The sequence below is a fragment of the Magnolia sinica genome, chromosome 13 (assembly GCF_029962835.1).
Source record: "Magnolia sinica isolate HGM2019 chromosome 13, MsV1, whole genome shotgun sequence".
Lineage (NCBI taxonomy): Eukaryota > Viridiplantae > Streptophyta > Magnoliopsida > Magnoliales > Magnoliaceae > Magnolia > Magnolia sinica.
This window is the reverse complement of record NC_080585.1, coordinates 19553887-19579392: the sequence shown is the minus strand read 5'-3', so window position 1 is coordinate 19579392 and position 25506 is coordinate 19553887. Positions and strand designations below refer to the sequence as shown.

The 25506-nt window shown below is 42.0% G+C and overlaps 1 protein-coding gene across 1 annotated transcript; it reads right to left on the bottom strand.

Annotated features, from left to right (window-relative positions):
• Positions 1 to 637: 637 nt before the first annotated feature.
• LOC131223112 (actin-related protein 6) lies at positions 638 to 23987 on the bottom strand. Its single transcript, XM_058218421.1, has 7 exons — positions 23077 to 23987; positions 3123 to 3339; positions 2986 to 3049; positions 1564 to 1648; positions 1369 to 1419; positions 1215 to 1277; positions 638 to 1066 (listed from the first exon to the last, which is right to left on the bottom strand). The coding sequence occupies exons 1-7, from the start codon at positions 23790 to 23792 to the stop codon at positions 937 to 939; spliced, it is 1326 nt and encodes a 441-aa protein (XP_058074404.1). The 5' UTR covers positions 23793 to 23987; the 3' UTR covers positions 638 to 936.
• Between the last annotated feature and the right edge of the window lie 1519 nt (positions 23988 to 25506).

The window sequence follows — 25506 nt, the reverse complement described above, 5'->3', positions numbered from 1 at the left end:
TTGTTTCCAGGCGGTTATGGTTCCTCCCAATACATAATTGTAGATATGAAAGACAATTTTGGTAATGAAGGAATCAGAATCTTATTACTAATGACTTCCTGCAAATTCCTTCCTATCTTTTTTTCTAAAAACCACTTCATAACTTGGTGTCAAAATGGCATGTCATACAAAAATGGCAACCATGTCCCATAATCTCCCCCATCAGAGTCACAGACGTTTAATTGGTGATTCAGAAAATGCAGCTAGAAAATATAGCAAATGGTTGTTGTAACAGGCAAGTACCATACGTCACATGGATGGAATTAACATGGCAAGTCCCACTAGAAGAACGGTTTATATCAACTCGGGTAGACTCGAACTTTACATTTCTTGCCTGCAAAAAATCATTTTGCCTGAGCCAACTGTATATTTCCTTGTAAAAGATGAAGTATAGCTGCGTGGCCCGTTTTCATCTACTGCAAGCTGTTCATGGCAAGTTCCACTTTGGGTGTAGCCCATGCATCTCTGCTACCGATGGAATATAAACCATAAACTCAACTAAAAAGTACAACTGCATAGAGATGGTCTTCCTGTATAATGACATTCAAAGATGACTTCTTTGAGGGACCACCCTGTATAAACCTTAGCAACTGAACTAAAGGCAAAGAAATGGACAAAGCACTTCCAAATCAGAAAGCATCAAAGATGCTTCTAATACAGCTTTTCCAGATGCGTGATCATGGGCACTTCATGCAGAGACTTCAGGGTCACATCATCCGCGAATTGGGTTGCACATTTTGGGTTCATGCCTTTTAAAAAATAGGCATTCCAAACACTGTCCCAAATGTACCTACTTTCTACTCAGTTACAATCAGACTGCATGAACTAAGTTTTTTTTTTTTCCATCCTTGAATGAAAATAAAATTAAAGATACTGTACACATCCACGACTGAATATTCAGTGGAAAAAGCGGTGTCGGCAGCGGGCTGATCCGAGCTCCTCGTACTCGGATTTTGTAACGCACATTGCTTCAAAATCAGGGCTAGAAGCTAAAAGCGACCCTCCTCTCCATACACCTCGAATGGGACTGACAAGCAGTGAGCAAAACATAAGTTCTTTCCATAAAGAAGCAGCGAAAAGTTAGTTGAAATGGTGACAAGAATTTATACAAAACATAGGTTCTTTCTGTAAAGAAGCAGCGAAAAGTTAGTTGAAATGGTGACAAGAATTTATACTCTTCTTGACTCGCTATCTTCACTTGGTAATCATCCTGCACGAGAGGTCGAAGCTCCCTTTCTCTGAATGCAATTAAAATGTATGCCAACTAAGATTAAGAAATACCCAATATGCAATATAATGAATTGCATGCTTAGAGAGGGAGAAGCTTACAGTCTTTCGGCAAATCGAGGAAACAGTGTGCTCCCACCCGTCAAAATAATGCTGTAGATACACAACAGGATAATAAGAGGGGGGGGGGGGGAGGTGTGGTTTGAATACTATCCACCTTTTGACAATTTAAGAGGAAGAGCAAAGCACATTCTTAGTAATTGGAATTAGCAGCAAGTTATGTAAATGTGAGACCACCTTTCAAATAGAACTGGATGAAGATGAGGATGGCAAGAATTAACAGCCCGAACGATACATTCGGCCAATCCAGCCTCATTCATTCCTGTCAAGGAATTCCCAAGGCATGGATGAGTCACGGGGTCTCCAAAACAACACGAAAAGTCAGATAGAACCCAAAACAACACAAGAAATGCTGAGAAAATTTGGGGAAGGAGAGATCGAAGAGGTGATTTGTGGTATAGGTGGCCATGAAGCACGTGCAGGCTCAAGGTGACCATGAACATGCCCTGGCCCCCAAAATTGAGACAGTCCACTCATCCAGTGGGCTGCATGTGGTTGTTGAATATACTGTTAATAATTGTTCTACAAACCATCCTTTTTCCCATGTTGATAGAAATACGCAATAGATACCGTTTGTAGACATGTAGATGCCATGTGTTGACATCTAGTAGGCAGTCTTGTTTACTTAACCATGATGTAGCCAGATATTTTTCATGCAGTTAATATTGTTAGTCAACTTGTTTTCAATCCTCACTGGCTTCACTTGACTACTACAAATACCATGTGTTGTCATCTAGTAGGCAGAGTCTCGTTTACTTAAGCAGCCAGATATTTTTCAAGTACTTAATATTGTTAGTCAATTTGTTTTCAAATGGAATTAATCTACATGGGATTAACGATCATGGACTGTTCTTTCCCTCATTGTCCACCTTGTTGATGCAGATTGGACTGGGTGTCCTGATACGCATCGATCAACTACAGGTTCATGATGTATGTTCCTAGGCAACTCCTTGGTTTCATGGAAGTGTAAGAAACAGGATTGTGTTGCCAAATCCTCTGAAAAAGTTGAATATCAATCTGTTTTGTGCTTCCTCTAAAGTAGTGCGGTGGCAACACCTTCTGGCCAAATTGGGTGTTTACTACTGATTTTCCCACTCTATATGTTGTCAATGTTAGTGCTGTTCAAATAGCATCTAACCTGGTGGTCCAACATATTGAGTTAGATTGCCATTCAATCCACTAACATCTACAGAATCAACCAATGTCTCTTCCTCAAGCTTAAGTTTCTTCCCCCTTAAATTTCATCTCATACACTTGTCCCATGTGATGGTGGACCAGCCTGACTTTTGGGCTAGGGCATGTTCCTGGTGGCCCCACCTTGCCTGGCCTAGATCTCTCACACATGCCATAAGTTGCCTCTTCAATCTCTCCCTGCACCATGCATCCTAGCATTTCTCTTGTGAAACAATGCAAAGTTGGCCAGTTACATGAACCCATGAAGGGGGTGTGGAAGGAGAGGGTGGAAAGGAACCCAAAGAAGAACCGACAGAACACTAAACTTCCTAAAACCCAAATCAGCAGGACAATATCATGACATCTGAAATAAAAATGCAGCTCAGATAAAGCTAAAGGCAAGGGACATGTAAATGTTAGACAAACCCAAATCAGAAGGATGGAAAAGCATCTCAGGAACAAGGAAGCGCTCATTGGTCAGGTTGAACTCCTGCAAGAAAATGCCAAACGCTTAGACTGCAATATTAGATGAACCTCTACTAAAAAGATGTTTTGAATGCTACATTTTTTGTCAAATCAATTCTCCTTCTATCTTCTGGTTTTTCTGCATCTTCGAGATCGTCAATTTCTTCTTTTGACTCTGGCTTTGGAGGTGGGGCCCCTTCTGCTGGAGTGAGGTATCTCTGTGCTTCATCCATGTCTTTTACAAAGCCCTTGGTATGGGTGATACCATCAGGAAGGACGTAAGTACACTTCAATATATTGTCCTTCCCTGGTTTCCTACAGAAGCAATGTATCGGAAATGCAGCAAACTTAGATTTGTTAAAAAAAAAAAACTGTCTACAACGAAAAACATGCAAATGAAATTAATAGATTGAAAGAATAATAGCACTGAGTGCATGCAAGACTGAGATCAGCTGTCTTCTTCGTCTTCTTCTTCTTTTTGGTTACATAGTTGGTTCAGGCAGACTGAAACCACATATTGGTGAGGGACTCAAAAGCCGGGATCTACCCTCTAGGGGCTACTCAACCAATGAGCTGAAAGTGACCTGAGATTAGTTGTCAGTCAAAAGAAATAGACTATGAAAGGTAGCATGTGAGTAAGAAAGATATTGTTTCTTTCATCTATACACTCACAGCAAAGCATGAACTTGTGCATTTCCTTGCTGTAGGCGATTATCTTGGAGGTCCCCTCTGTTGATAATTGCCAGGGACATATTGCTGTTCTGTCTATGAAGGCAGAAGTTGGTGATTGGCATCTTTGCTGTGGAGGGGTAGACAGTTGGGACTTGAGAAAGCCTCAGCCTAAGGTTGAGAGAAGGGAGTGGGAATAAAGGCTTGTTTGGATTTGTGGGGGAAAAAATGAGGAAAAGGTATTTCCTGGGGAACAATGTTTCTACGAAACTGTGGGAACTGATCCATAGCTCAAGTGGTAGACTGAGTGAAAGATACCTCGTTTCAACACTGAGGTCTTGGTATCGATCCCTAGTGGGGGTGGCTAACAGTGAAGTGTGAACTGACAGTGGGGTGTACCAACAAGCTAACAAAAAAAAAAAAAAAAAGTGTTTTCGTTGATTGCTTTTCAACAACATTTTCTTGAAAAATCTTCCTCCATTTCCAAATATATTGTTTGGAAAATGGAATTTTCATGGAAAATTTTAAGATGGAAGGAGACCCATCTTCCTTCCCTCCCACAAGGTTCAACCCCCCTCACACGGGACCTGAAAGGACATGCGAATGAGACCTCTGTCATCTCTAATCTCCCCACCTATACTGCATGTAGATAACCAAGAGATTCAATTTCCAAACGTGGGAGGTGGGCTTCCCCAAACCTCCAACCTTCAAGGAGATTTGAAGCTGTTGCCAATTGGAACTTTGCGCATGACAAATCTCCTTATTGGAGTTCCCTCCTGGGAATTACTACAATGCGATATGCGCAACAGGAACAGAAAGGGTCCAAGAAGATGAGCAACATGAACTGCTATAACACGGAGGGGTAAGGGTGACATCCGACCCTCTCCAAGAGGGATCCGAGGAACATTTGATGTCAGCAGAGATCTTTTGCTCTCCATAGAGAAAGACCTCTATTCCAATTGGAAAGGTTTAGCGTTCTGAGGATATTGAATCTGATGATAGTGCCTTGGTGGAGGTACAAGTCCCTAACAACAGAACAATGTGCTTCTCAAGCGTGTGTTTTATTCCAGAAGGCAAATTGGAAGACAGGTTGTCTTTACACTTTTTAGGGCACAGGGAGTTGATTGCAGCTTGCAATGTTCTCGCTATAATCAGTCTGGAACACATGTGGGCTAGAACTATTGTCAAAGATTGTGGGAGTCGTGTTGGAAGCATCACCCCCTAGAGAATGCTCATTGCCAAGGAGTCCAAATTTGATAGAGAATCACTAGGGCAATTTTGCAGACCCTACCTCATGCAACTTGTTCACTCCACTAGTTGTATCGTCAGTCTATATGGTTAGGAGAAAGATGGAGCAAGGAGAAAAGCAGGCTGTATTGATATGGTAGATTTGATGGAGAAATAATCCTAATCCAAGGACCTTTGTTGTTGGGTCTTTGAGGTCTTTAATTGAGACAAAAGAGCCTTATACTTTCAGTCAAGTGGAGAACAATTCAGAAGTGGTAGAAAACCTTGGGTTTTTTAGGGTTACCTTGATGAGATCAGAGAAATTTAAATTTCTGGAAAATATATGGAAAGGGGAGTCAAAGGAAACGGTAAGACAAAAGGGTAAAGGCTGAGCAGTGAGGGAATTAATCAACCTAGCATCTTTGCAACCTGAGAAAAGGAAATGGAAAGTAGGAAATGGGACAAAATATATTGACATTAGCATTGCAGAGAAGATCCTTTCATGGAATTTCAGGGGCTTACAGAATGAAAATTGAAGATGTTGGGTTAAAGATTTTGTTTTTTAAGTATAAAGATGAACTCGCTGATGCTTAGGAATCAAAGCTGAAGGAGGACTAATTTAGTCTAGTTTGGCCAAAAGTCCATGAAAATGTGGATTTGGCCATTCTGCCAGCGGAAAAGAACTATATTGGTTAGCCAATCTACACGCGTAAACATGGCAATGAAGTAAGGGCCTGTTTGTCTCACCAATTACCACAGTTATGCAAAGGAAATGTGCAAGGACTACAAATTACTTTACCAAAGCATACATGATTCCCCATTCCAGACTTTCCTCCACGGATCAGGCCATGCTCAACATTGTGGAAGCAGACTTTGCTGCTTTGGGTTCGTCATCCTTTGTAGGGCTAATATTAATGGGCTTTCCTTTGTACATAGAGTTGTACATGTTCTTGTGGCCCTTATGGTCACATCCCTATCATATGTCTGCAGATGCCCCAATAATATATGCATAACGTTCACTGGAATGTATGTCACACTAAAGTGATTCTTCATAACGACCTAGGGAGAAGTTCACTAAGCACTGCTTGATCGCAGGGATGAACATGTCATTCACCCACGCAATCTTATACAGCTTGGGATGTTTGTGAGGTTTTAGCTTCAACCTGTCCACCATACTTTGCGGGGCCACGTTTATATTGTTGCATCTATCAATAACGACCTTTATAGCCTTTCCACCGCATAATACTTGTATATGGAAGATGTTAGTTCTTAACCAGTCTTTTTGGTCCTCTTTTAGTGTTGTCAAAATCCTCCAAACCACCAATGATTACTTATTTTTATTAACGTCGTCTACACCTTCCTCAAGTTCATGATCATCATCTTTTGAATCGCTTTTATGTTCACTTCCACTTTGTCCACAACCCTCTTGTCCCTCACAAAACCAGAAATTGCAAGAGGGACATTCTACCGCATAATGTCCACGACCACCACACTTGAAGCAAGTGTTGGTCGACCTCCCTTGAATTGCCGCAATAAACTCTCTATGTCATCACTTCAGGAAAGAGGATTAGAGGAAGAGTTCTAATTAATTTTGTAATCCCTAGGAAAGTTATTGCAGTATGCGATCGGTTACAGATGCGCCGTGAGCCACTAAAAGTAGAACGAGTCGATGCATAGCTTTTGAATTGGGGGCTACCACATCTTATCACCAACTTTTGCTCCTGCATCTTGTAGGCCATTTGATATGCTTCATTTACACTATTGAGACGAACAATCACCAGTTCTCTTTGAACATCAAACCATAGTCCGTTGTAAGAACGCGTCCCTTGTTGCTTTATGATCTTCGTTAGGCAGCAACAGATAACTTAGTCAAAATGATTGATGCAACTAGATCAAGTAAAAAACTAATTGTAATAAGATTCAACGCGCTGGATTTAAGTTCAAACCACAAAAGAGAAAAGAATGCAAGACTGCGAGCAAGCTCAACAGTTCACCCCCCACCCCCCATGCTTAGAGAAATAAGAGAATTGATCAAAGAAAATATCATTCAACTTTCTTATTCCATAGGCATAAGCCTTATCTATAATGAGTGCTTACAATCGTCAATAAAATCTATAAGCCTAAAAATAGACTTCCTAGCTAGCCAAGATTTGAAAAATAGGAAAGTACCCAAATAAAAAAGCACTTAAATAAGAATCTCTAAAATAAGAAAGCACTTTAATTAAGAAAGTACTTAAATAAGAAAAATCTAAGATTACTCATTGCCTAATATAAATATATGAAAGAAAAGGAAATTAGAGATGGGCTAAAAGGGGAAAGTGGGCCTTTTCTTATGCACACGTGTGGAGTGTGCACATGTGGGATGTGGAGCGATTGCATCAATTCTTCTCGGCTGGGAAAAGCTAGCTCCGTCGAGTTAATGGCAATGTACTCATAGAACTCGGGGTTTTGCCCTGGAAATCATCTGTTGAAATCCACGTGCTTTGGATATCGGTCGGCCTTTCCACTTGACGAGAAACTTTTGATGCCCTCCTTGGCATGTGGAAACTATATGATCATCCAACACATCTTCAATGATTTCTTCGAGCTAGCGTGGTACCTCTGGTATCTGGATAGCTTGTTCTTCCGTCCTCTCATGTTCTTGATGTCCAAAATAAATTGTAAGGTCTTCCACATTAAAAATGGGGTAATCTTCATTTCAAGTGGAAGTTGGATTAGGTGAGTATTATCACCGAGCTTCTTCAAAATAAGATAAGGACCCACCCCTTTGGATTGGAGCATTATATAAGAGCCTGTTGGAAACCTCTCACGCTTGAGTCGCTGATGGGGACATCACGCGCACACGCACGTCCCCCCTACACACGTACGCAAGGAGGAGGAGGGCCCCACCATCGATCTGGATTGATGACGACGTCCAAGGAGGGCCTCCTAATTAGAGGATTGTGTTTTGGTCCCTTTGAGTGGACTCGATCGTAATGTGAATCCCACCATGGGTTCTCATGATCGTGGCCCACTATTCTAAACGATCTAGTACTTTGAGTTTTGGTTATTTTTGTTATTAGGAACATCATGGACGATTTAGATTGCTTTGATTAGTTGTTATTTGCGGTTACTTCATCTCTAAGTAATAGGTTGCGCACATGGCGCGAGTTTTGGAATATAAGATTTTATTATAAATAGGCACCCCTTGCAGTCTTTTTTCTCATTGAAGATTGAATAAAATTTCTGCGTTTTCCTACTCTTTGAGTTATGAAAACCTAATTGGGTGTGAAACCCTCCCTTTTTCGAATGGCTACTACCGTGGTACGAAGCTATACCCATCCTGATTTGCCCCCATCTTCTACCATCCATATCCACCTTTTCCTACAGCCATTCAACCTTCAAATCTATCATTATTTTGCAATCAATCCTCCTCTACAGCAGATTTTCAGAATCTGGCCTTGCAGGAGGGCTGAAATTTTGGCGGAGCACCACGCACGGACCGGACGTCGGATCGGGCTGAAATTTGGTGGGAGTGTGGCCCATCCTGGCCGACCAGACCCAAGGTGTCACTTTTTGGGTTCGTGGGCCCCACGCACGTGCGGCCAACCATCAGTGCACGTGCTTCAGGCCTGGCCTGCTGTCCACACGCGCGGGTTGACTTCAGGTTCACTCTCTCCTCTCTTTCACTCTTATCTTACCTGATTTCCCTAACCCTAACCCTAGATTGTCCTAAATCCCCAATTTTATGCCCTTTTCTTCAGCCCTAGGGTTCCCCGAATTGAAACCTGTGAATCCCTTGGATTGGGGAAATATTTTTGTGCATGTGTGGATGAATGTACTCTCCTTTGAGCATTGTTTGGTCTATAACTTTAATTGATCCAGCCCTAGCATGTGTAGGCCTGGACCCGCATAGATTTCCCTTGGTTGAGTACTTGACTTTGTGTGGGATGTAGAATTTTGTGTGATTGTTTTGAACTAGCATAATCTAAAGCCTGGAATCTCGCATATCATGTTTAAAATTTCAAGTCCTGCATCAAATTTGGTATCAAAGCTTAGGGTTCTTGAAGGGGAATGCATTGCATGTTTAGGGTTTGACTTATTCACGTTAGTTTGCATTAACTCTCATCATAGAATCTTGTAGGATCATCTAGTCTCACTAAGACACATATAGTTGTGTTAGAGGGTCTTTGAGTTAAGGAGTAGTTGTATGCCCACACATACTGGTCGTGGTTTTGGTTTGCACCCTACGCTAAACATAGAGCAATTGCAAGAATCAATGGATAACCTAAACCGGCAGTTTGAGTCTTTGGGTAAGCGCTTGAAACAACGTATTGACCATCGCCTTGAACAAATTAACGTGCGTGTTACCCAATTAGAGACCTCCGCCCAGGCAAACTCCACCATTGGGGAAAATGCCCAATCTCAGGCAGGTGGTCAAGAAGATAGACCAAGGAATGGAGGTGGCCAAGGAATCGGTTATGGACGCGCACCTGTGCACCCACCCCGTGAGGGACATTAAGGCCACTATGACCCCGATGCGCAACTCCTTAAGGGAGTTAGAGTAGATGCCCCCACGTTTGATGGTCACTTGAACCCTAAAGCTTTTCTAAATTGGTTGGCGGATATGGACCACTATTTTGAGTGGTATGACATGTCGGACGCTCGTCGAGTCCGATTCACCAAGATGAAGCTTGTGGGCCAAGCAAAGAAGTTTTGGGCTACTGTAGAGCGAAAGAAAGAAATGGCGATGGAGCTCCCAATAGTCCATTGGGGAGAAATGAAATAAACTCTTAGGAAAAAATATCTCCCTTTTTCTTACCACTTGAGGTTGGTTGAGGAATGGCAATCTCTTCGACAGGGTTCCATGAGTGTTGCTGAATACTTCGAGAAGTTCGAAGAGTACTTGACCCGCCGTCAAGTTGATGAGGACCCCGTACTCACTCTTGCTCGATTTAAGACGGGTTTCTGTTCTGACATTAGGAGAGAGTTGCTCGCCAAGGACAGAGACACTCTTGAACAGATGTATCAAGTAGTGTTAGAGATCGAGCAATACCTCAAAACACCTGTGGAAAGGCGGTTTGAGCCTCGCGATTCTGGCGCTAAGGCCAACCCTTCTGGGGCTAAGCCTAGCACTGGATATCAATACAAGCCTTCCAATAGTGTTCAGTCTGGGCCCAAGGATAATAAGGGTAAAGGAGTTGTCGGGTCTAGCTCGCGCAAAAGTGATGCGACTAGGTGTTTTAGATATCAGGGGTTTGGTCACTTTGCCCACCAGTGTGGCACGAGAGAGGGCACCAAGGTGTTCCTTATTGATGGGCAAGTAAAAATAGTGCACCTAGAAAGTGACGGTGAGGAGGAAGAATATGAACCAGCAGAAGCCCCTAGTAATGATGAAGAGGGAGCGCAAAAGTCTACGACCCCTGCAGTTGTGCGTCGCACCTTTACACAAGCAAATAATACCGATGATTGGTGTCGTCGTTTTGTTCATATTCAGTTTAGGTCATATAAAGCCACACTTTAGTGTGATGTTGTTCCTGGGAAGCCTATTGATCTTGTCCCAATGTCACTATCTCCTAGGCCATCAGAGTCTGCAGAGTCCTTTGCACATCACATTCATTCATTGCATCAAGAAATCAGCCGAAAGATCTCTACTAGTAATGCATTACAAATTTTCTGCAAACCAGCATAAACGTTTCGAGGAATTCAATGTAGGGAACTCTGTGATGGTCCGCATCAGGTCAGAGCGGTACCCTCAGGGAATCGTTCGTAAATTACACGCGAGTGGCACTAAACCATTCAAAATTATAAAACGAAACGGTCTTAATGCGTATGTGGTAGATCTTCCACCCTCCATGGGAATTAGTTCCACATTCAATGTGGAGGATCTGGTTGCATTTCAGGGGGCCACTGATGCATTGTCCAGCCTTTCACCTAACCACCCTGATTCCCCAGACTTTTCCCTTGATCCATGGCCCTTTCCCGACCCCTACCTCCTATACCTACCCTTTCCAACCCATCTTCCCAGCCTCAACCTCCCATACCTACCCTTCCCGACCCATCTTCTCAGCCTCTACCTACCATACCTACCCTTCCCACACCCAGAGAGGAGATAGAGAATATTCTAGACCATCAGATAATATCCACGTCGGACGGTGGGTTTCAGAAGTACTTGATTAAGTAGAAGTCACACCCAGCTTCAGACAGTACGTGGCTCACTGAGGAGGAGCTTTAGAGACTTGATCCTGACATCTTGGAGCGGTTCAGGAGTTTTGTTTCACCAGTGGCGAAATCTTCGCAGTCAGGGAGAGTTAATGGGGACATCATGCGTACACACACGTCCCCCTTACACATGTACGTATGGAGGAGGGTCCCACCATCGATTTGGATCGATGACGACGTCCAGGGAGGGCCTCCTAGTTAGAGGACTGCGTTTTGGTCCCTTTGAGTGGACCCGATCGTCGTGTGAATCCCACCATGGGTTCTCATGATCATGGCCCGCTATTCTAAACGATCTAGTACTTTGAGTTTTGGTTATTTTTGTTATTAGGAACATCATGGACAATTTAGATTGCTTTAATTAGTTGTTATTTGTTGTTGTTTCATCTCTAAGTAATAGGTTGCGCACATAGCGCGAGTTTTGGGGTATAGGATTTTATTATAAATAAGCACCCCTTGTCTTTTTTCTCATTGAAGATTGAATAAAATTTCTATGGTTTCTTGCTCCTCTCCGAGTTATGAAAACCTTATTGGGTGCGAAACCCTCCCTTCTTCAAAGGGCTACTACCGCGGTGCGAAGCCACACCCATCCTGATTCGCCCCCATCTTCTACCATTCATATCCACCTTTTCCTACAACCATTCAACCTTCAAATCCATCATTATTTTGCAGTCAATCCTTCTCTACAGCAGATTTTCAGAATCTGGCCCTACAGGAGGGCTGAAACTTCGACGGAGCACCACTCACAGACCGGAGGTCGGATCAAGCTGAAATTTGGTGGGAGTGTGGCCCACCCCTAACCGACTAGACCTAAGGTGTCACTTTTTGGGTTCGTGGGCCCCATGCACGTGCGGCCGGCCATCAACGCACGTGCATCAAGCCTGGCCTGCTATCCACACGCACAAGTTGGCTTCAGGTTCACTCTCCTCTCTTTCGCTCTTATCTTACCTGATTTCCCTAACCCTAACCCTAGATTGTCCTAAATCCTCAATTTTTATGCCATTTTCTTCAACCCTAAGGTTCCCCGAATTGAAACCTATGAATCCCTTGGATTCAGGAAATATTTCTATGCATGTGTGGATGAATTTACTCTCCTTTGAGCACTGTTTAGTCTATAACTTTAATCGATCCAGCCCTAACATGTGTAGGCCTAGACCCGCATAGATTCCCCTTGATTGAGTGCTTGACTTTATGTGGGATGTGAAATTTTGTGTGATTGTTTTAAACTAGTATGATCTAAAGCTTGGAATCTCGCATATCATATTTAAAATTTCATGTCCTGCATCAGTCGCACCATGACTCTATCTCCTTCTTGAAATGATGCAAAACATCGGTGAACATCTACGTTCCCCTTGTAATTTTCATTACGAAGGGTGATCTTTTGCTTGACTTCCTCGTGTATCTCCTTAATATGCTTACAAAGGCTTCAACGTCCTAGTTCGATCAAGTCGCATAATAGGAAATGGGACTAAATCAATAGGTTGTCGAGGTCGCATACCCGTCACAATTTCAAAAGGAAAACCCCATAATGTGGTTGCCAGAACTAAGTAGAGCTAGGCACAGGACGACTCGACTCGCCGGACTCGTTCAAACCCGACTCGATCCGAACCGAATGGGTGAGTCAGTCCAAACTGAGTAGGCTTCGCCCAATCCAAACTCAAACCGAGTTGAGTTCAAGTTACCCAGTAACTTGACCCGAAACTCGATCCGAAACCCGACTCGACTCGGATTCAAGTGTGTGTGTGTGTGTGTGTGTGTGTGTGTGTAACCCTAATTTCTAAATATCTCTAACCCTACCCGCCACACCCGACTCTGACCTAAACTCTAGCCCTCCTTCATCCTCATCCTCTTCCAAGCCCAGCAGCCACCCACCACCATCACCACCCTCCTCCTCTTCTCTCTCTCCCTCCCTCTCCACTCCACTCCCTCCCTCCCTCTTCCAAGCCTGGCAGCCACCCACCACCATCACCACCCTCCTCCTTTCTCTCTCTCCTCTCCACTCCCTCCTTCCCTCATCTCTAAATCCGATTCGGTGCCAACTCTACCCGACTCAGTACTTTTGATAGAGTCGAATTCGGTCCGGATTAGTCCAAGCTAGACCCAGACTCGGATTGAGTCCGGCATGCTAGACTTGGTACCAAGTGGGGTCGAGTTCGGGTCAGGCCTATTTCAAAACCGGATCAAGTCTAGTCAACTCTAACTCGGTCCAACTCGACTCAATGCCCAACTCTAATTATAAGCAAACTCAACTTGTGGTAATACGATGTCTCATGAGCTAATATGATCACCAACCAGACATCAAAATAGATTCCCAAGATTGCAATTGACAACTTTAGCCTGCCCATCTTCTTGTGGATGATAAGCACTTGAGAACTTTAATTTAATTCCCATCTTAGACCACAAGGTGCACCGGAAGTAGCTCATAAACTTAATATCACGATTACATACAATTGCTTTGGGAACAACATGAAGACGAACCACCTTTTTGAAGAAAACATTGGCGATGCGCAGGGCATCTGATGTCTTCTTACTAAGAATGAAATGAGACATCTTCAAGAACCTGTCAATTACAACATAAATAAAGTCATAGCCACATTGAGTCTTAAGCAATCCCAGAACAAAATCCATGATGATGTCTACTAATGGAGCATCTAACATATAAGCAGTGAGGTATAAAGACCAGTATTCTCCTTGTCCCCTTTACCCAGTTAGCACATTTGACATTAATAAACAATGATTCCGACATCTTTCTTCAAACCCAACCAATAGAAGGCCTCAACTAACGTTGTTGTTTTGTCGATACCAAAGCGACCACCAAGGCCACCTCAATGAAGTCCTCCTATAACAAGCTCTCGCAAGGAACCTTTAGGAAGACACAACCTCATGGCATATAATAAGTACTCATCGTGCAGGTTGAATCATGGGTACTCGGTGCCTAAGCCAACAGAGTCTTGAAAATACAATCCCAATCATCATCTGTTGCATAGCCTCTTTTAAGTTCCTTGAGCCCAACAACAAAAATTGATGAGGTAGACAAAAGATGTGATTTTCAGCTAAGGGCGTTTGCTACCTTATTTTCAATTTTGGCTCGATGTTTTAGGTTGAATGTGAACTACTGAATTTAAGCATTCCGCTTAGTGTGCCTTGCGCTTACCTTCTTCTGAGAATTCAAACATCATAATGCCTCATAATTAGAATAGAACACGAACTCTTGATGATGAGGTAATGACGCTAATGTTTCAAAGCTTATACATTAGTATAAAACTTCACATCGTATGTGGAATACTTCTTCCGTGCCTCATTGAATTTTTTGCTGAAAAACGCCACCGAATGTCCTTCCTAGCTGAGGACATCTATGCCTTAGTGAGATGCATCATAGGCAACTTCTAACACCTTTTCAAAATCAGGAAGCCTAAGCATTGGAGCTTCCGTCATTTTTCGCTTGATTTCTTGAAATGCCTTTCTTACTACTTTGGTCCACTAAAATAATTGGCCGTCATACATTTAGTAATAAGCGTCATGACGGAACTAAAGTTTCGAATAAACCATCAATAAAATGCCACTAACCCATGAAAACTATGAACCTCATGAATGTTCATGAGTAGGCCAGTCGACAATGACCTTTATCTTTTCAAGATCAGCCTACAAGCCTTCTGCTTAAATGACAAACCTCAGAAAAACCACACTGGAACTCATGAAGGTACACTTCTTCAAATTGATGTAAAGTTTTTTGTGGCATAAAACTCTCATCACTTGGCAAAGATGGTCCAAATGATCTTCTCATGAGCGTCTATAGATGAGGATATCGTCAAAGTATACAACAACAAACTTGCTTATGAATGGTCGTAGAATTTGTGTCATCACCCGCATGAACGTTCTAGGTGCGTTTGTTAAGCCGAAAGGCATGACTAACCACTCGTACAATCCATCTTTTGTCTTGAAAGCGGTTTCCCATTCATTTCCGGGACGAATTCTTATCTGGTGGTACCCGCTGTGCAAATCAATCTTCAAAAAGATTGTAGCATTCGCCACCATATCTAGATTCCAGCATGCCATCTAGGTGTGGAATGGGAAAACTGTACTTTACCGTTATCTTGATGATGATGCGGCAATACACATCCATCGACTATCATTCTTTTTGGTGTCAACAACACCAGCACGACATACAAGTTGAGGCTATCATGAATGAAACCCTTGGTTAGCAATTCCTACACCCATCGACGAAGCTCTGCATGCTTTGTTAGATTCATTTGATATGCTGGAGGATTTGGTAATGGCGCTCCACGTGCCAAATCAATCATATATTGAATGTCGCGCATGGGTGGAAGCTAGTTCCAATGTTTTCGGTATCGATGATATCGGCCGATAAATCCCATGATATATCTTGTATCCCACTTATGCGATACGAAATGCACAGGTAGTGCCGATACATCCCACATGTTTGATCTGTTTGATCCGATGACCATTTTCAATCTCTTTTCTTCTTCTTTTTTGTAAATCATATTAAATCGGTGTCGAATGGTTACGAATCCATTATTCTTCATGTTTGCACGAAAAATTATGGATTTGGAGCTTCAATTTTGAGATTTGGGAAAAATGGGCCGAGTTGCAGAAAATTGAAATTTTTTGAAATTTTCCAGTTTCTGACAAATCGGTTGTAATCTATGTCCAAATACAAAATCAAACATGTATGTAACCTGATCTAGTGATTCTTGGTAGGGATTTCAAAACAAAAATTAATTAAAAACGTTTGTTAAAAATCAAAACTTCGCTTCAATCAGTGGTCAATTGGCCCCCATTTCAAAGTATTCATGACTAATTTTGGAATTTGAGGGAAGATGGGCTGATTTGCGGAACATTGGAGAAAATTCAAAATTTCTCTAAATTTTCTCAAATTGAAGAGTATAAGTACCACCCTTAGGCATGGCCATACATAACATAGAAATCACACTTGGAAAGGGCGGACAATTAGCTAAAGCAGTAGGTGTTGTAGCGAAACTGGTTGCAAAAGAGAGTAAATCGGCCACATTAAGATTACCATCTCAGGAGGTCCATTTGATATCCAAAAACTGCTCAACAACAGTTGGACAAGTGGGTAATGTTGGGGTGAACCAGAAAAGACCGTTATGTTATAAAGTATCTTCATTGGTATCATTCTGCTATGACTTGGGCATAGTATTGTTGGTTTGTGGAGCAACAATACTATGCCTAGCCCCGTCGAGACGGAGATGGTGATTTTAAGCCACCACGCAACTCATGTGGGTCTGAGCCACGACCACAAACTATTCACAGGTATATTTCTAGCTTTCGACTTCTTTTGCTTTTGGATATATTGCTTGTATTTCCATGCATGTCTTCTTACATCTATAAATTTTATAAATATACTTACATTAGTTTAGTCAGACAATGCATGGATTAGGACCCCATATAAAGAAAACCTATTATGTGCACTTGTTTTTTATGATGTTTTGATTTTTAAGTGTATTGATGTCTTCTTTAATAATCCTTGAAGTTTCATTGAAAAGTTCGACTAATTTCCATGTTTCCCAACAACGGGCTGATACATTAAGCAATACAACCAATATATCCCATGTGATAACCAATATGTATATGTATCCCAAAGGTGCGTTGCATTATGTGATAACGATACAGAAAACATTGGGTAGTTCATCAGGTACCAAATCCTGAAATTGGGACAAAATGTCTAGAATATCAGGTAGTTGAACAACAACATCACCAACTAGATTGGTCTTTGCGACTTTGCTCCACAATTCGGGCCATACTTAAAACCGAGGAAACCAACTTTGCCTTTTTGGGTTCAACATCCTTCATAAAGTTGAGTAATGGGCTTTCCCTTGTACATAAAGCTGCATGTGTTGTAACGGCCTTTATGAGTTACATTCCTATTATAAATCCATGGGCACCCTAATAATATTTGTGTGACCTCCGTTGGAATGATGTCACACCAAAGTGATTCTTCCTAACGACCTAGGGAGAAGTTCACTAAGCACCTTTTGGTTTCGGGAATGAACGTGTCATTCATCCACGCAATCTCATATAGCTTGGGATGCTTGTGAGGTTTCAATTTCAACTTGTCCACCATGCTTTATGAGGCCATGTTCATATTGTTGCCCCGTCAATAATGACCTTGATAGCCTTTCCACCAAACGATACTCGTATATGGAAGATATTGGTTCTCAACCAATCTTCTTGACCCTTTTCTTTTAATGTTATAAACACCCCACCCAAAATAAAACTAAACTACTCTTCAAACTTCGGTTGAGCTTCGATAAAATCATCCCTGGGCAATGCAATTCGAGAACGGTTGAAAATCTGACGAGTCAAATGTGGAGGATTCTTGACTCATCACAAGAGCAACCAACGGATTTGATCGGCATATCCGAAACCTAACAAATTAGATCCTGGCCGATCATTCAAACTCCCTTGAAACCCTGTTTGTGCCTTATTTCAATAAAAGTTGTCTCTATCCAACCTATAAAGCATCGAAACAAGTCACATAGAAAGGGTCTCCAACATCTCCATGAAGCAACCAACAGACCCGATTGACCAAAATAAAACCACGGGCTCACAGTGAGCTGACAGTGACATCATTATCCCTACTTTTGTTTTTCATTCCAACAGGTATCAAGGAACCCAGTCGAACAAAATAATGCCAAGTGGACAGATGGCCACCCATCATGCTTTATACCTAACGAAAATCTTGCCCAACTTCCTAAATGTTGAAATCTCAAAGCAGGGATAGGTGTCGAAACCATCGGCCCGCCACGAGCCCACGATCTCAATATATAAATTTAGTGCCACAGCTGCCATTACAAAGGGGGCCAGAGACGGAGAGAGTCAGTGAGAGGTTGAGAGAGGCATTGGGGAGGTCCTCTTCTCTGAGCACTTCAGAGATTCCTAATCAAAACCGAGGCCCTGCCTGACTTAGGAGGCTAACCGTTGTGAGGGGAAAAAAAAAAGTCCATTAAATAAGCCAGCAAAGCCAAGAGTAGGGTTGGAATCGAGAATATTCGATTATCCCTTTTGCATAAAACGAGTCTCTGATCTCTCCTTTTCCTTCTCACATCACAATCAAGCTTAGATTGCATTTCACTCCACAAGTTCCCATTATATCTACAATATCAAGTCCTGCTTTTTATTTTCTTTCCTTTTGCATTTTTCTTTATATTGCCTACCCAGACTCGTTTGACTTTGCGAAGTGATGCGATGATCTTTTTATTTTTACCTGCCCGGCCCCTTTGTGGATTATGTTAAGCATGGCTAGATGTATAATGCCGAAATTTTACTAAATCCCCCTGAAAGTCATAAAATCTCGTAGAGTAGAAACCGCGCGTTGTGTGAGGAGAAGAGGGTGCCTAACCCTTTCCTCTTCTGTCATCGAGACCATTACTCATAATCTACAGTCGCCGATCAACCACAAGAGTCACTTGAGTCCTGAAATCTCGCGATTCCCTGAACTGTAAGCGATTCTACAATTTCTAGCCAGCCATAAATTCTAAGCTTTATTTGACTAGTGGCGACTCCAAAAATCAAACTATCTTTGACATTCGAGTCAATTCCACACCCCATCTACAAAAGTGAAAGCAAAAGTGGGGGCATCGCTCGCGACAGGAGCGTCCACAAGTGTGGTGGTCTGAATCCTTTTGACCACTAACGATAACTTATTTTCATTAAGGTCATTTAGGCCTTCCTCAGGTTCATGCTTGTCATCTTCGAGATCGCTTCCATTTTCATATTCCATTGATCTACAATGAAGTTTTGTACTATTCATACTCTTGTCCCTTGCAAAACTGGAAATTGAGAGAGGGACACTCTGTTGCATAATGTCCACGACAAACACACTTGGGCAAGTGTTGGTCGACCCTCCATAAATTGCTACAACAGACTTTCCTTTGTATCACCATTTCGGGAAAGAGGATTGGAGGTAGAGTTATGACCAATTTTGTAATCCCAAGGAAAGTTACCGCGGGACACGACTAGTTATGGATGCGTTGTGGAGCCACTAGCAATGGACGGGTGGATGCATAGCCCCCGCCTTGAGGGTTACTGTGTATCACCAACTTGTGCTCCTACACTTTTCCAACCGTTTAATTTGCTTTGTCTACACTATTAAGTTGAACGGTCACTAGTCCATTGCAATAACGTGTCACTTGCGATCTTCCAGTGTCCGTTAGGCAACAACAAATAACTAAGTCATAATAACATTGCGCATATCCCTCCATAGTCAGATTGCCCTACCGAAGCATGAGGAGCTCCTAAAAAGAAGTCATCTCATAATTTAGAGGCAAAAACCTCTACGTCAATCTTTCCTTCATTTCCTTCCAATTACTTACGAGAGAAAAGCCACATTGTTGCAAATTTCCTTCGATAGCACATCACTAGTCTTAAGTCGCGCCCTCAAGTTTCATATCAACAAAACACAACTCAACAACTTCTTCCATTTCGTAACAATGAGAATATCGCTCCATTCACTTTAGACAGTCATTGAACACCTTAGGATCCAAATTACCATTGTAATCAGGAATCTCAATCTTAACATACTTAGTGAGATCCGCAATGTGAATATTCCTCCTTCCTTTGGATAATTTGGATAGTCACGTCGGAGGTTGTTCACTCCTCTAGCTCCCGGTTGCACACGACGATGTTGTTGGACCCCATAGCCAGGCCCATATTCTTCTTCTTGAATATCACAATTCCAACTAGGATGCCTTAAGTCCATTTCCATATTCCAAATCTCCTTTAAGATCATCCATAGATGTTTGGCAATCTAAGATTGATACCCTTTCTTGCTTCTTCAAGAACCATTATCCTGATCTTGAAACAAGTCTCCATGTCATCCAACCGTTTCATGATCAAATCGACCACTTGTTACAAGGTTTAGACAATCCCATCCTGGGGTTTCATAGCCATCTCACTACTGTAGAGAAACAGGAGAATTGCTAAAAGAGAATATCATTCAACTGTCTTATTCCATATGCCTCAGCTTTATTAATAATGAGTGCTTACAATCTTCAATAAAAATCTATGAATCTAAAAATAGAATTCCTAATTAGCCAAGATCTGAAAAATAGGAAAGTACCTAAATAATAAAGCGCTTAAATAAGAATCTCTTAAAATAAGAAAGCACTTTAATTTTATTTTATTTTTAAAGGAAATTAGAGATGGGCTAAAAAGGGAAAGTGGGCATTTTCTTATGCACACGTGTGACGTGTGGAGAATGCACATGTGGGATGCGGAGCGATTGCATCAATAACGTTGTGTATTCCTCCATAGTCAGATTGTCCTTCTGAAGCGTGAGGAGCTCTTAGAAAGAAGTCGTCTCGTAATCCAATGATAGAAACCTCTGCTTCAATCTCGCCTTCATTTCCTCCCAATTGCTTACAGGAGGAAAGCCACATCACTCCAAGTTTTCGTCAATAGCGTATCACCGATCTTGAGCCATGCCATTAAATTTCAGGGAGCAAAATGTAGCTTGATAGCTTCTTCCATTTCATAGCACCAAAAATATCTCTCCAACTCCATTGACTTTAGCCAATCATTATACACCTTGGGGTCCTTTTTTTAAGATAATGACAATTTTTTTTTATTGAAAAGAAACAAAAGCAACTACAACAAACCGGGACGCCGAGAGGGCAACCTACTCACATCCTAAGAAAATCAAAATTACATCCCTTTATATTGGAAGATGAAGAGACCCATTCAACAATAAGCAACCTAGCCATTTGGGAAGTTCCTTCCACTGACTTGCTTTCATTCTTGAAGCATCTTGCATTGCATACTTCACAAAAAGCTACAAAGCCATTCTCCATAAGGACTTCTTCACCTCGTCAAGATTCATCCCATGCCACACAGCTAATAGAGTATGCAGCGCCATGGGGAAGGACCAAGAGACTTTAAACCGGCCCATAATATCCACCCAAATCAGCCCCACAAATGGACAATGCACAAAGAGATGATCCATCGTCACCTGATCGTGTTTACGTAAGAGGCACATGTTTGGAATCACTATAGACCTTTTCCAAAGATTGTCGATTGTGAGAAATCTTTTTCTCCCAACCACCCAACCGAAAGCTACAATCTTAGGAGGGATATCATAATGCCAAATAAATTTGGTGGGCTCCGAAATCACTTGCCGATCACAATCATGCATTAAGGAATAGAGGGATTTTACTGAGAAAGATTATGAGTTATCCGCTTTCCACATCATGCTATCCAGGTCCGAGGAACTTGGATAGTGAAGATATTTGTGGTCTATAAGAGCCATGAATTCCTCAAATTCCCCATCTCAAAGGAATCGGTTGCATGGGGGTTCCCAAACAACTTCCCCACCAATGAGGGAAGGAAATCTCAACATGGGGATTCCTCATCTCGAATTCCTCCACCTTGGGGTCCAAATTACTATCGTAATCCAAAATCTCAATCTTGACATGCTTAGCGGGATCCACAATGTGAACATTCCACCCTCCTTCAAAATAATTTGGATAGTCCAGTCGGAGATCGTTCATTCCTCTTGTTCCCGGTTGCACACAGTGATGTTGTTGGATCTCATAGCCAAGCTCATACTCTTCTTTGTGGGAATCATCATTTTGGCCAAGATGCCTTGAGACGACATTTCCAGATCCCAAGTCTCCTTTAAGGCCATCCATGGATGCTTAACGGTTTGTATTAATTCCCTTACTTCTTCAAGAACAGTAACTCATCCTTCCAGAGTATCTACTATGGCCAGAAAATGATTCTCCATGTCGTACAATCGTTTCATGATCAAATCAACCACTTGTTGCAAGGTCAATATGGCCCAAACCTGAGGTTCCGTAGCTATCCCACAATTGTAAGTCATCCATTTTCCGGTGCTCATATTACAACAAGTTTACACAAAGTATACAACAATATTTTAAAAAAAAAAAATTTTACATATAGAGAGAATGGAAAAAAGGTTTTATGAAGATTGGGTGTATGATGAGGTGGGGATTATATATGGTTTGTGGTGGAAGGGCTGAATTAATAGACTGATCTAGGAAATTGAGGGTAGGTTTGGTATGAATATTGGGACAAATTTGTAGAAAGAAGATGGGGAAGACTGAAAAGAAGAGAAAAGTGAAAGAGAAAAAACCTCAAGAGCAGAACTTGCTCTGATATCAATTTAATACAACTAGATCAAGGAAGAAACTAATTGCACTAAGATTCAACATACTAGATTGAAGTTCGAATCACAAAAGAGAAAAGAATCCAATGATTGTGAGCAAGCTCATTAATCCTCTAGTCTTATTATACTAAAGATCACTTCCCCCTTTCAACAATTACCATAGAGGAACAAGAGAATTTTATGTCTTATTTCATAAGACTAAGCCTTATTTATAATGAGCGCTTACAATCTTCAAATTAGTCCATGGAATCTAAAAATAGGATTCCCAGTTAGCCAAGATCTCCAAAATAGGAAAAACCTTTAAACAATAAAATCTAATGATGCTTATTTCCTAACATAGAATCTCTAAATTAAGAAAGCACTTAAGCAAGAAAAATCTAAGATTACTGATTTCCTGAAATTGAGATATGAAAGAAAAAGAAATTAAAGATTGGCTGAAAAAGGAAAGTAGGCCTTTTTCTTGTGCACATGTGTGGAGAGTGCATGTGTGGGATGTGGAGTGATTGCATCATAAGGAAAATGGACAGTGAGAAAGAACATCACCCATGGTCTATGTTCAACCTATGAACATGGATCACTTGATGAATGGATGAGCATGGGGCATGTTCAAATTGAGCCCCACCTACTACATTGTTCAGAACTCTCACACATGTGCAAACTTGGCAAATGTTTGTCAATTCACCTCTTCAACTGGATCACTTCATCATTTTCTTTTCCCATAAACCCTAACTCCTTTAAATTCTCATCATTATTTGCATAAATCCTTTAAAAAAACAAGCAGATAGAAGAATTACCTAGCAATCTGGAGATCCCGTGGGACGTCGAGCGAGACAAAGCAAAGCTTCTCCTTCACGTCATCGATGATGAACGTCTCATCCATCACATTGATCGAGCGATACGAGATCAGCTCCTTCAGGTAGTTGGTGAGTGCCTTTCCCCCAAGGTCGAGCCGCTTCACCCCATAATTCAGCGTGAAGTTCTGCAGAACAGGGGCAGCATGCGTAAATGAGAACCCACAGTCAACGACAAGGCTGCACTGGGTCCTGGACAGGACCGATCCAGGCCGTCGGCTGGCCTCATAGAGGTGGACCAGGGAGGGGGAGTCGGCAACGTAGAGGGAGCGGAAGCCGAGGTCCTCAAAGACGAGCTCGTCAGTGGAGCGCTGGATGGAGGGAGGGTTGAAGAGGGGCTCAACGAGGAGGAGGGATGAGTGGTGGGGATCAACGTGGAGGATCGAACGGAGGATGTGGTCCCAGATGTCCCTTTGGAGGTCAGGGTTGATAAGGTAGCCGCGATCGATTGGACGACGGAGGGAGAGAGATGTGGGGTCCGTACCGGATTGAAGGAGCTGATCTGCGACGAGCCATCGAGGGTGGTGTTTGGAAGATGATGAGGAGGAGGAGGAGGAGCGGGCGATGCAGTTGGGGACTACTGCCACAGGATCGCGATCCCCACCTATGCCGGCTTTGCAGAGCCCGCCTCCGTTGTCTAGGACGACGACGTTGGACATCTGAGGGAGAGAGAGAGTGGGGGAGTGTTTGGTCGCGCGTTTCTTCTTTTTCGGGCACCTTCCCGCGCCTTCTCTCTGTTTTTAAAGTATTGGGGGGTTCTGCTGAGGGCGAATAGTGAGGGTGCGTTTGGATGGACACATAGTTCGTGATTTGGGTGGATTTTGGCGTCGTTTAGATTACCATCCGAGATAATTGGTGATTGGTTGGGACGCGAATCTCCTCCATGGAGCCGGTGCAACAAATGCTGTGCGGCCCACCAATGCAGACAAACAACACACCTGTAGTAAACGGCCCAATTTTCATTGTGCCTGCAGAAGTATGTATGTGCCCAGCGTGCCAAGTGGTGTTTGACTCGATTTGAACTGGACACCCTGTGGCCGCATGGCGATGAAATAGCTGAATCACGACTAGATATTGAAGGTTGGCCTGATTAATCAATTAGCTATTTACAAAGAAGTAGGCTATTTTACTGAGGGAAAGGTTGGTCCTTCGAATGAGTCCTAACCCTGAAGATAAAGACTTTTATCATGATAATAATAGCTTAGTCACATTTAAAAATAAAATAAATGTGAAGAAAATAATAAAAAAATGCAAGTTACGATTTTATTAATTTGAATATATACACAGTACAATCGGCAAATAAAAGTTAATAAAGCAAATTAAATTACCAACGATAATTCAAGTAAGATGGTTATGGATGATTGATAATCTTCTAGACCTAAATGAAATGCAAGATGATCATGAAAACCTAAACAGTCATGAGACGGTCAAGATGGTTAGTAGATTGTGACTGAGGAAATCACTAAGGATTTAGAGATTTCTGGGTATCTAATAATGGAGTCACGGATGATTAACTAACCTAAATTTGACTTACCTCTACAGTATGTCATACAGGAGTGAAGAACTAAACTAAGCAACGCTAGACAATTCGGACGTGTTGCAGCATTGTATTAGAACAGGAGTGCCACACGGCTCCTTGTCATATGTTGCTTTTATAAACTTTGGTTATGCCGTAGCTTTTTGTGTGAGTTTTCTGTGTGATCTCTTGACTTTCAAAATCAACCTTTTGGCTAAATATAAGCTATTCTTTTGATTTCGGTGTAGCGTCGGTTAAATCATATGCAAATAAATTATTTTTTTTGTTAGCTTGTTAGCACACCCTATTGTCAGTTGACACTTCACTGTTAGCCACCCCCACTAGGGATCGGTACCAAGACCTCAGTGTTGAAACGAGGTATCTTTCACTCGGTCTACCACTTGAGGTATGGATCAGGGTGCATCATATGCAAATAATTTAAGAACCATTGAAAATTTAATTGATCACATGGGCATAATTTGTGGCATGTCGCGGGAACAACTAATGGACTTAATTTGCAAATCAATAACATGACAAACCAATTCCTAGTCAATCGTCTCAACACTCTGAAAATCCTAATTAGCACTCTAGAACCATTTCTATACAACCTGTAAAACATCACAACTCATAACGAGTCGCATATTAAAGGTCTCCAACACTTCTCACATACAACCAACGAATCAGATTGATAAAATCAAATCCTTGACTTGTGGTGAGCTGAGGGTGACATCATCATCCTCACTTTCATTTTTTGAGTCAACAAGCATTAAAGAGTCTATCTTGACAAATAAAATGGTGAAATGTGGATCATCTAATACCCTTTGTAGATGTCAAAGATCTTGATCTCCTCTCCTAGA